The 13,183-nt window shown below is 33.5% G+C and overlaps 1 protein-coding gene across 1 annotated transcript; it reads left to right on the top strand.

Moving 5' to 3' along the window:
- The first annotated feature begins 92 nt into the window (after positions 1-92).
- On the top strand, positions 93-12,170 carry LOC144453608 (egl nine homolog 1-like). The gene is made up of 6 exons (XM_078144931.1): positions 93-752; positions 3,050-3,169; positions 3,471-3,610; positions 4,549-4,619; positions 7,966-8,135; positions 11,652-12,170. The coding sequence occupies exons 1-6, from the start codon at positions 93-95 to the stop codon at positions 11,778-11,780; spliced, it is 1,290 nt and encodes a 429-aa protein (XP_078001057.1). The 3' UTR covers positions 11,781-12,170.
- Positions 12,171-13,183: the final 1,013 nt, after the last annotated feature.

Below are 13,183 nucleotides of genomic sequence, written 5' to 3'. Positions count from 1 at the left end.
TGGCTCATGTGGCTTGTGTGTGTGTGTGTGTACGTGTACGTGTGCGCCCTCGCACATCACTTGGTGACTTGAAACTTGGACTAACTGACAAGATGGCCGACGTCAACACAGAGGATGAACCGAAATGCGCAGTTTGTGCAAAAACTGGCGACTTGAAAAGATGTTCACGTTGCCTGAAGGTACATTACTGCTGTAGAGAACATCAAAAACAAGACTGGAAAGTTCACAAGAGGTCTTGCAATACGAAATCTGCTAAAAAGGTGACGGAAAATGTTGAACCCGTGTTCCCAGTACACCTGCAGAAGGGTTCTCGACTCGACACCCATGTCTCCGAACTTTTCAAGGACGAAAGTTTTGATCCGAGACCATTAAAACTTCAATCCTTCCCAAAACCGAAAAATTACTCGAACTTTAGTTTAGCTGATTATGCAACATCGTGTATGTACGAGAATGGTTACTGTATTATTGATAATTTGTATGATGATGACATGCCAGACCAAATTTTGAGTGACGTGAAAAAACTTGAAGCAACAGGTTGTTTTGGAGAAGGAAAGCTGAGTGGAGGGAAAACTGGGGGAGAAGACGACAAAAAAGTAACCGAAATCACGTTGAGAGGTGATAAAATCACATGGTTACATGGTAATGAAGAGGGATATCCGGCGGTTACATCGCTTATCGACAAAACGGATGAAATTTTGTACAACTTCAATAAATTCTCTCTCGGCGACTTCCTTATTGATGGAAGAAGTAAGGTAAGGTGGAATACACTAGAAAGAATGGGGGAACATGACCATAATAAAGTATTCTTTGGGTATATAAAATACAACATCTGTGTATGGTAGTTTTTTGGGGAAAAATGTGCTACCACAGCAACAGTTACTGCTGTTGAATTTTGTACAGTTCTACATGAATAACGGAATTATTGGGCCAGTGATAACTTTGTGTGTATTCATGACAATTATCCTTATATTTGATTCAAGTTCATCTCAGGTGGATAAAGAATAGAGTTCAAAGGTTAGTTTTTGCATGTATAACATGTAACGATTATTATCTCTATATAGTTGTTATTGTGTGTATATTTGTAGCACTATAGACATAGTACATACTAGCTATTATTGTAGAGAGCGTAGTTATTCACGTGTAATTATTTATTCTCTTTCTCACGATCTTAAAGACTACTACTATTCTACTATTGTTTGTTTTCTTTTGCACTGATGTTATTTGGCAGTAGGTGCTTTGTTGAGAAATTGTCATTTCTTTTTCTTTTTACTCTGATGAAAAACTTACAGCAGAACATAACAATTATGCGTTTGACTAAAGTAAAAGGAGTTGCTATTTAACATGTGTTGCCTGGCTATGAGGACATTGTAATACCCCAAGGTCTGTCGTCGTGCATCAACTATTTCCCTGAGAAGCTGATATGGAAATAGTTGCTACATACGAGCATTAGTGACATCTACCTTGTGAAATTGTTCAGGGAGAGTGTATACTGCATGTATTGTGTTGTTGTAGTCATTATAAAGAGACAAGTCTGAAGTCATGAGATGGACATTTTAAATTTAAGAAGAGATGAGGATTACTGTATTGGGGTTATATTAAAGCAAGTTGCTTGAAATAACTACAAGCACAACATCCTGTCAGAATTATTAAAGCACATCGTGTATCTTGTATAAATGATCCCACATCTTAGAGAGTTAGTACTTCTAGTTGGATGCATTACCTAGCAAGGGACAGTTCTTTACAAAGACTACATACTTTTCTGATAACAAACTATCTACTGAAAAATAGTAGTTCCCTAGTGTATATAGCTACAATGAGTGAAGACTTTAGGATAAAATATGTTGATCCACAATAGATTGTACATGGCAATCATACTTGTAACTGGCGACATGTTTGCAGCAAGGGACAAGTTTAGGAAGGAATAGTGAAACTAACATGACAAGGACTAAGTTTTTGCAATGTCACCTAGAAGTAGAACTGGTAACACTCAGACTTTATCAAACTTGTAGTTAATAGAAATGTTTTGATCATGCTATGTCAAAATGAATGAAATATAATATGTCTTATTGACCCGATAAACATATTGAAGGATAAAATGATATGTTCTCCCTTAGGCATTCTCAGTATTTAGTATGTCACACTCATGATGCCATTTTTTTGTAGAGATCTGTAATGGGGTTATTCTAAAGCAAGTTATTTTCTCAAACAGTTAACAATGATTCAGTTGCTCCTACACCCTTTCTATTGTCTTTGCACTTCTATACATTGATGACTGAATTGTTGTCAACTGTCTCAGAACTATGCCAGTTTTAAACTTGGTAAAACAGTTTCACCTCACATGTACTGTACATCTTTTGTGATGTGTTTTAGACTGATTATATTCCCTATCCGTATTGTAGTATTCTATGAAAAGTCAGAGAATGAAGTATTGTATAATTTGAACAGTTTAATCCTGTGAAGACTATATTTTTAGCACCATGATGCAGTATATAGTCTGGTTCCAAGGTTTTATTTCAGTTGAGTTGAGATATTATTTGCCAATATTTTTCTTTGTTCAGTCAAGAATATACAAGTACCCTCGTGCCCTAAGATGGCCTTGTCACTATGAGTCACTAGATGAGTAGTGACAAAACCCCTTAGGTCACAAGTATTTCTCGCTGCCAGTGAGGGATGAAAAATATTGGGAATAATATATTTATACCTCCTCTTCAAAATAATGGTGATTTGGAACATTTTTACTCAGAACCAGTGATGAAGACACGGGTTGTCATGACATAGAACAACCAGGGTATATAATCCATATTTTTTGTTCAAAGACAATAACTTGGCTTGGCATCATAATGGTGTAATACTAAATCATCTTCAAATCTATAGTAAGGGTGTATTCCAGACTACTGAGAGTATATTGACTGATTTTTGACCATGTGAAGTATAGCCAGGAGACATATTAGTTATTCATTGGACTGTGTAAACAATTTGACAGTATAACATAAAACCATATCTTTTTATTATTCAAAATATAAATGATGTTTAATATTGTCCCCTTTAGGCAATGGTAGCTTGCTATCCAGGCAAAGGAACTGGTTATATACGTCATGTGGACAACCCAAACAAAGATGGAAGAAGAGTCACATGTATATATTACCTCAATAAGGATTGGAATGTCCAGGTAAGTAAATAACAAAATATCACTAATGTCAAAGGTCAATCTGTATTTCTGTTGGCAGTCATTTACTCAAATTGTAAGTTCTTAATTTCAAGTTTGATAAAAGTTTGTTCTACAGTTAATATACATGTATGTGTTGCATTTGGTATGTTCAGCCTATTAAAAAGTCACTGCTGGAACAAATTCAAAAATAGTGATTTTGAAGTTTGATATTTAGCAGCAAATAAAATTGTAACTTATTTTCTTTCAATAATAATAATAATGATAATTAAAATTTGAGATGGGCAATCTATTCACCCATTAGGAGAATGGTGGATTATTACGGATTTTTCCAGAGGATGATAATGATGGCTATGTTGATGTGGAACCTCTCATGAATAGACTACTCTTATTCTGGTCTGATAGAAGAAACCCACATGAAGTACAACCAGCATATAAAACAAGGTAATCACATGATAGCATATACTAGTGTACAAATTGTGATGACTGCTCAAGCTCAACTCGTTATGTTTTCTTGTCACACCATTGTGCAAAATTTTCTCTTTACTAGTTGTATGTTTAAAAAAAAGGGTAGTTATTGTAGTGAATGGATTTTCAAAAAGCCATATCACTATACCACTTGCAAGTTAGTGCTCAATTAATCTTTGCAATCCAACAAATTAAGAGTGGAAAGAAGTGATTATAGGAATCACAAGTTGTTTTCACAGAAGACAATCTTTGATTTGCTATTTTAGCAACCTCTAGACTCGTGATATCAACTTTTATACAGTTCTAACTGAGTGTTTTGCATATTTGAATTGATTTTGGCACTTGGTCCAATATCAACAAGGCAACATATACCAGGAGACCATTATGTCTATCACATGATAGGGGTACTGTGGTTGTAGAAAATTTCCAAATTTCCAAACTTTGACTTTATATTGTAAGCATTGAAATAAGATGAATGAGATAGTCAGTAAAAGTGTATCTTTCTCAGAAAGATACACTTTTACTAGAGAGTTGTACAAAGTCAATATCAAGAACAGAAATTCTGTTCTTGATATTGACTTTGTACAACTCTCTACCACTATGGTACACGTTATTTTCCCTAAACATCATTTTTGTTAATCCTAACTCTAACAAAAATGTGCGGCCACTGGTTATGATTTGCAAATGCATCTTAAATCTGTTTGTTTGAAATCTTAGAATGCATATAGTACCTCTTAATATTTCCTGAAATGTTCGTATCATACACAAAATCAAAAGTGTCAATATTTAATTTAGACATTGAATTACATCAAATGTATATTCACAATCATAGTTCAATAAATAAAGCACAGCTTAGAGTGCAAAATATGAGAAATAACATAAGGCACCATTCACAGTCCTGTTTGTTTTTCTAGGTATGCTATAACTACATGGTACTTTGACAGTGAAGAAAGGAAGAAGATAAAAACAGAACAACTCGAAAAAGGTTGGTTCCATTCTTCTATTCAACTTGGGTTATGTATATTTCACTTGTCTGTTTAGTTCTTGTGGCAGTCATGATTGATTCAACATTGCACTCTAGTTGCCTAGGTTACCAACTAAAACTATTCCAGTTTTGCCCTTTGGGGAGACTGAGGTAAATGACCCTCATGTGTACAATTTGTGTAGTCGGCACTGGTTTTATGGCCATCTACATTTTATTCTAGCCTTGAATATCCCCTCCTCCCTAACCCCCTGCATGCCTGCCTGCCAAGATATGGATGAGCGAAGGGAATTCACGTATTTATTATCATGCCAGACACTGAGATTAGAGTTACCTAAAGCTAGCGCTAGACCTCTAGGACTGCTACCTTAATCATGTTACCTTGGCAACGACAGCTGATCCAGTGTATTGAGGTGTTTGTAATCTTATTTTCATTATATCAGTGTATGTTAATTTAATTGACAGCAAATAAATAGCTGAAAATAGGTTACTATTATCTATGATCTACAAGTAACTTGGAAATTATTATTTGTTTTACCCTCCCTTAAAAAAAAGAAAAGAAAGTAAAACAAGACTATAATCCAAATGACGAAATGTAAAGTATTCATTTCTGGCAATACTTTATTTGCTAATCATTTGATAAAGCCTGAATATTAATTGCCAAATAAAAAGTCAATTTGATGTAAATGAATAGTTTATAATGATTTCCCTGGGGCAAAATGACAAACTCAAATGTAGTTTGCATGATACAAAACAGGATATTGATTGCCAACAATATCCTAATGATGTAGTATTAATATTCTATGCCTTGAAATATTGATTGGCTCACTAACTAGTTAGTATGTAATGGATTACATCATATCTATTTCAATATGGCATTCCTTAACTACTTGAAACTGAAGGTGTTAAGAAGCATTTACAAATGATCCTGGTACAACTATTGAACTGTTGTTTCAACTAGTACAATCTATAAGTTTGCTTCATACAACCTTTGCATGAGTTATTTAGAAACAGCTTTGATCAGAACGTTCTTTTATCAGTGGTGGACTATTAAAAACTGGGTTTGTAGGTGCCAAAAAGTCTTCTCCTTATCACATATCAAGCTGATACACTGGTACAAAAAGAATGAGTCCCTCTCATGTAGGCTCACATGACGCTCTTATCAACGTGTTTATGTCTGTGAAAGTTACTCTCCCTCCAATGTCTGTGGTCTGTCCTAAAATAAAACTTCCAGTGTACAGATTATATCTTGAGTTTTGGGTGAACAATCACAAGTAAACATGGCCCACAGCAGGACAATACAGCAAAAGTAGTTGCTGTATTTTAAGGGAACTCAAAGTTTACAGATCATGACAACATTTGATACACAGATGCCTATTTGAAATATTTAAGGACAAAGGCTGGCCATTCAGTTAAGTTCATGGATGAAGCTAGTGTACAAATCAGCACCGGATAATCAGATCACAGGCGTTTCTAAATAACTCAGGCAAAGGTTGTATTTTGTTTGTGACTGATAACATTCACTGGAATTATATGCAAATTTTATATTAGTTTTATCATATTTTTCCAATGTTATAAATGTTTGACTGTATTTATGTAATTTTATTATATATATGTGATGACTTTTGGAACTACTTTATTGTTAACCCAATGATACGTATACCAGTACTGAGTTATTAGTAGCCTTATCACTGGCATATTGATATATTAGAAGTTACAAGTGCTTTTCCGTACTATGGCGGACTGTAATAAAGTTGTAATGTTTAGTTCTGAGACGAAACCTCTCTGTGTTTTGCGTAAACTGTGTACTTTGTGAAAGTATCACAATATTATAATATAGTTATTTCAGTGTTATAAATGTATTTATGTAATTTGTTGTAGATACCCGGTATATAGTATATATTTTTTATTTTTCCAATGTTATAAATGTTTGACTGTGTTTATGTAATTTTATTATATATATACATGTATATATAATATAGTGTTATTTCAGTGTTATAAATGTATTTATGTAATTTGTTGTAGATATATGTTATATATTTTTTATTTTTTATATTATGTTTTATTTTAATATTATAAATGCATTATTAATGTAATTTGTTGTTGATATGTTGATGCATGTAATTTGTCATTTCTATAAACATCTGATGACACTTTACTGTATTCTTTGATTGTGAATTTTTAGCTCTAACATGAATTGTTTACTGCTTTTTGTATACATGGTAGATGCACAATATATATCAATATAAATCACAGTTTTATTCAGGTTGAAAATTTCTCAAAAAATTCAGTACATTTCCTGACAACTTACAATCACAAAAACAATAAAACTACAGTGGATTTTCTATTTTCTCAATGTCATATTTTTAAAGCATTCACGTAACAATGAAAGAAATCACGTCTTTTGCAAATTCTTTAGGGTTTTCATTTCACTGATTGAACCTACAGCAATAGTGAAACCTATGAAAATAAATACTTCATTTGTAGATTATAAATATTTGATTGGATTACCATCTATGATATAATGGGACCTATATTATGTAAGATTACGTCTTACTAAGATTAATTTGGTCAGATTTCCTCTTCAGCTCAATGGACCATATATATGAATTAATGATGACTTCTAGGATTGCAGCATAGATTGTAAAATAAACCCATGTTTTCTCTCTGACAATTTTAATATCTTATGTAATTGAAATTTACTTATGAAATTTCATCTAAATAGTTAATTGTTTCTGTTACTTTGCTTTCGTATGATAAACACATTTTCATGAATTTTTTAACAATGAGAGGTATTATAAATGAAAATACAGAATGTGTAATGACTTACCTGCATCCACAGAATGGACCTTGCAAAAGGACTTCCGTTATCAGCACGTTAAAGTTGCAAAGTCTGCATTAAAATTGAAACTTTATCATCCAAATATAATCATATAAAGTGTACACTAAGTAGTAAAATGTAAAATGATGTAGATGCATATTTCAAATGATGGAGAAAACTGCACTGTATGTCAGTCACTTTTAAAAAATCGACTGCCTGGTGAACAACAGCTATGTTGTTCTCTACCAATTTGTCTTTCTGTGTGCTTGGGAAACTAAGTTGGTAGCATAGCAGTTGGGATATCACTTGAATTAACATTCCCAAATGTAGTTGAAAGCAAAAGTAACCCTCCAAATCAACCTGTTACAGACCCTATCCAAGTTTAATCAAAATTATAAACACAAAGATCAAAGTTTAAGAATCATGAAGAGGTCTGAGTTGTCTTTTTATAAATCTAGAAATTAAGAAATATTAGTCAAAAATTAAAACTCCTGATTTGATATTGTTTTGTGTTCTACTTTATTGCAGATGTGTCTGCCTTACAATTAGAGGAGAACAAACTTAAAATGGCAGAAGAAACTTTGAGACGAGAAATCGCTGAAAAAGAAGAGAAGCGAGCTGAGCTACAAATGCTGTCGATGAGCATTGAAAAGAAAGCTGAAAGTTATGTGGCTGATCTGACTGATGAAGATTTGGAGGTGATCATCAAATTTGTTTATTTATATTTTCTAAGTATATGTTTTTATATGTTTTACTAGAAAATGGGTATTTTTCGAGGTTCACATTGATACTTGTAAGAGAAGTGACCCAAAATGGTCAAAATCATGAAAGAGACTCACACATACTGTGTGTACCCCATAGTTCATATTTGTGCCAGGTTTGGTTCAAATTGAGTTGTGGGCAGGCAGACAGACAAAAGACAAACAAACAGCCAGTCGATGCACAGACGGACATAGGTCATTCCTATAGCATCCTCCACTGAGGCTCTGCCCATTGGTCTAAATGACTTGCATGCTTTGCAGTTTGCTACTGTTATAGAATGAACTTTCTGATCTGTCAAAAAGTTGTGGGGTAAAAGTGGTAAATGGTTTAGTGAAGGGGGTATGTAGGTGGATGTGCTATGTACTTGATAATATATGCAGTGTTTTCAAAGAATTGTGAATGGGAAGCAGAGTACAAACTAAAAACAATTGGTAACTAGTCTAAGATAGTAGTTGAATTATGAATAACTGTTTTTTTTAAATTGCACACATAATAATATGTAAAGAGTTTTTTCCTGATTCATGCTTGATGAAATTCTGCTGATATAGAACATTTTTTCGCATGTTATGGTAGGCCTTTTTAAGATAATCACATGGACCCTATAGATATAATGAATGCCTTGATGTTCAAATCAGAAAGGTACAATGTTAAACTTTCAGTGACAACACAGGCACACTGTCAATCTGTTGCACATGGACATCTCACTCAGTTGAACTCTGGTTGTGAAAACTAGATAAAATGTGTAGATGAAAGGCCAGCTATATATACTTTAGTACAGCTGCAAGTTTTGCACATAATGGCCAAAACAAAATGTTGGCAATGCTGTACAAAGCAGAACTGTATCTACCTTTACAGGTGTATGTAGTATATATCCAAGTCAATAAACCAATCATATTGATTTTACTCGGATACACAAAAGATATGTGTCATTACATAGGATATGTGTGCACATTCTGATTCCAAGAATAGTTTCATTATTTGGTTTGCTGCTAGAGTCTATTTGGATCAATGTTATGCTATAGGGAGTGTACAGTCTAATGGGAAAGCAGTGGTATGTATTCAGAACAAACCAATTAGGTTATTGGAACACATCTTTGCAATTAAACACATGGCGAAAGACACACTTTTTGCTTTGTTCACAGCATTGATTATTTTACTAGCTTATGAATAACAAGGGAAGCAGTTGAAAAGCTTTGATGGGTTGGAAAGTGAGGTAAATGGTTTCCTGCTGAGCTAATTTCAGGAAAAATATGTGTTTTTGTTCATCAATGATTTGCAATCTTTGTTTGTCGGAGTCGAATCATCACACTGCCCTACAGTATTTATACTGATCAGTATGAGCTAGATATTATGACTTGCTATTCTTATAATATATTATATATATGACTTAGATAGAATTGTGCTGACATGGATGATATGAATCATGTTGGCAGCATTCATGGACAGCTTGATAAAGATGTGTTTAGACTTAGAAACATTGAAACGTTGCTGAAAACATTTCTTTTGGGATTGAACGTCAGGCCGACTTTGAACATTCAACCAGTTTGAGTTATTAGTATCTCTGTATGTATGTATGTATGTATGTATGTATGTATGTGTGTGTGTGTGTGTGTGTGTGTGTGTGTGTGTGTGTGTGTGTGTCTGTCTGTCTGTCTGTCTGTCTGTCTGTCTGTCTGTCTGTCTGTCTGTCTGTCTGTCTGTCTGTCTGTCTGTCTGTCTGTCTGTCTGTCTGTCCATCTATCTATCTATCTAAATACATACATTAAACATACATGTATACACACACATGCATACCGACATACATGCATACACATACATATACATGCAGACAGAGAGATAGACAGACATAAATATCATTTTATAAACTGTAGGGTCAATGTATGTGCATGGTTTCAGTCAATTACATTTGTAAAAAGACAAGTGATTGGTAAATATACCATCAGACTAGATTTGTACACAGTTTACACATTAAAATTATATCTGTGAAATGTTCTTATATATTGAAAAAAATGATAGCATTCATTGCTCTGGGAATTTGTTATTACATAGCTATAAGAAAATTGTGATGTTTTCCCTAAGAAAGTGTGTGGTCAAGCATCTCGATTAGTTTGTAGTAGAGAAATAAGAACAGTTCTATTTTACCTTCACCTTTAATGCTGCTGCAAAGCTAATAGTCAGTCTGATGACATGAATAATGAATGGTTTCAATTCAAGCCTATACATTTCCAACTACTTTAGTTTCTTTTTTCAAGCTTCCTGTAAATAGTTGACCTTTTTATACGATAAAGTGAATGTAATACTGATGTGGTCAGTAGGGCTATAATGTTTCCTTATTGCCAACTACTAGACTTTTTCTCAGAATCTGATCATGCGGTTGCAAATATTTCAATAGTTAATTTTTTGTACAAAAAAATCTCATGTATATGCAATGAAAGGAAATGAGGCCATGTATCAGAGCATGTACATAGGGCAGTGCAGTTTACACTAACCTAAATAATAATATTAATCATACTAAGGATTCTCTAAAAGCCATCAAATAGATGTACATTTATATCACTCAGGTTTGTTGACCTGTTGTTTGTACAATTAGAAGGCCAAACAAACAAAAACTTTGCGAAAGCTTTGCAATATTTTGTGCTATTTGCTTCAAAAATTCTGATTTTCATGCCATTTTCATTACATTTTGCTCATACTGCAAAAGGTTTATTTGTTAGGTTGGAAAAATTAGGTAGGGTAGAATACATTAGAGTCGTTCCATTTTTTTTTATTTGGCCATATTTAAGTGTAGTGGATAGTTTATGTAAGAGATTACATAGGCTGGAATATACAAAATATACTGTTGTTTAGTATTGGCAGCTTATGCCCTTCATTTGTATTTCAGGGTAATCAATTTTAGATAACTGTTTTTGCCTCCATTGGGGTTTTAGGTTCATAACTTTTGAACAGTTCTGAATCAGTGTTTTAATCATAAAAGTTATTATTTGTAAATTTTAAAAATTTGTCGACGTATGTCAGGAGAAAGGGATGATATTATTCTTTACAAACTTTTTTAAAATGCAAAAATAATCATAAGTTTTGTGAAATAGTATGAACACCAGGTGTTATGTTTCCAAGTGATTCTGAGGTACGTACCATGTAGCAAAAGCATTTTCAATATATAGTTATTACATTGTTGGTTTACCAATGATGTATAGAATGTTTCCTAGAAATAAGCAATGATCTCTAAAAATGCATGTGGCACCTGCCACTTCTCAAAGTTGTAGCAAGTGTCATTGAAGATGCACATCCTTCCATGTTCTAGTGACATCTAGTTTGCATTGCTGTTGTTGACATTCCATGTGAGGCATTTATGACAGCAAGTCATCAAATCTATAATTAATCTATGCTATCAACTGTTTCACAAGGAAGGATGGGGAGATTTTTAAACCCCTATTTATTTGGTTGACTTTCAGGGTCTAGAACTATTACTGGATGGATGCTCAGACCCATGTGCCATGCTGTCAAGACACGGAATTAATGATAGTGTTCAGAAAGCAGTCTTAAAACGTCTGAAGGAAAGAAAAAAAGGCAAGAGATCATAAACTTCAACATGGAGTGAAAATATGAGATTACTTGTTACTGTTTTTTTGTATTATTACTTAAAAATTGAAATAATCAAAAGTTTGTGACTAAACAAAAGACTTTACAAATATCTATGCCAAGAATAAGTCCTTGCCTGCCAACACATTCTGATAATTTATATATATTGATTCATATTCCAGAATATTTACTGATACCGTTTTATTCATTACATAAAAATTAATCACAGTATTTGAGTGTGCAACCATTTTTTATTCACTGCAGAAACATTTCAGTGTGAAACCTTTACTAAAGCAAGCCTTTTAGTTTTCAGAAGGTAGGTAAAAGCATAGACATCTATGGTAAAAGGTTTCTTTCATGACCCCAGGTTTGACCCTGGATTGTTTACACCTGGGTATGAATGATTAAACTGCTGTGTTCTTTGAAGAATGTAAAATTCTTGTTTTTGATGATTGGCTATAATCCTCATTCTGTTTTCCCATATACTACTGGTATTATCAGGATGCAAACTCAAGGGTCAACAAGAGGTCATTCTACACATACTTGCACATACAAACGCACACACACACGGCACAAACATACACAAGTGTGACATACATGCACATACACAATCATAGACATGCACATACACAGACATGTCTCAAAAGCTTCAAAAAACAATAACACAATTTCTTGCATTACTCAAAAAATATGGTATTTTTGTCAAGCAGTTAATCAAACCATAAGTGGCAGCTGAATTTTTTTTTAAAAACCAGATTATATCAAGTACTATTTTATGAAGTATTTTGTTGTATTTTACATGTATTCTATAATTGTGATTGTAAAGATATGGTCATCATACCTGTGTGTCATTCATACACTTATGTAAATAATTATAACTATTAAATTGTTTGAGTTCTAATATGGTAATATTGTTGCCTTGTATTACATGTATTACTGTATATTGTGAAGATTTCCACTCAATTAAGTCTGATTGTGTATTTTGCTTGGGAGTTCATTGTAAAGACTTCTAAATGAATAAAGTTTTGACTGTAAATTAATCAATCTTGTGTTGTAATGGCTTGTGAGTTACATTATGTCTTCTTCCTAACATAATATGTTTAGTGTTCCCATCTCTGTAATACATTTATAGTGAAACTGAAGAATTGGTGATCCTGTCACACTCCCTCTATCTTTGGTCCTGTCACACATCCCACTCTTGAGCTCCCCCCTGCCCAACAATGGCGTCGTCCATTAGATGACCTGCCTGTTTACTTTTGTGATACTATTAAACTTTTATTGACCATTTCAACCCTATATTATTGTATAGACATAGTTCCTAATGCTAATATACTTGTGTGAAGTTGAGTCAGACAAATTTACCAGTCATGAATGATGTGAGAGATTGGATGGGGGGGGGGGGGGG

This window comes from Glandiceps talaboti, chromosome 2 (assembly GCF_964340395.1).
Source record: "Glandiceps talaboti chromosome 2, keGlaTala1.1, whole genome shotgun sequence".
NCBI classification, from domain to species: Eukaryota; Metazoa; Hemichordata; class Enteropneusta; family Spengelidae; genus Glandiceps; species Glandiceps talaboti.
The sequence above is the reverse complement of the archived record's forward strand: the minus strand, read 5'-3'. Positions and strand labels throughout refer to the sequence as shown.

Bases quoted from the DNA above. Each gene is read 5' to 3' on its own strand.
- LOC144453608 (XM_078144931.1), top strand. From the start codon at position 93: ATGGCCGACGTCAACACAGAGGATGAACCGAAATGCGCAGTTTGTGCA. The intron at 753-3,049 runs GTAAGGTGGAAT...TGTCCCCTTTAG, and splicing joins TTATTGATGGAAGAAGTAAG to GCAATGGTAGCTTGCTATCC. The intron at 3,170-3,470 runs GTAAGTAAATAA...TTCACCCATTAG, and splicing joins ATAAGGATTGGAATGTCCAG to GAGAATGGTGGATTATTACG.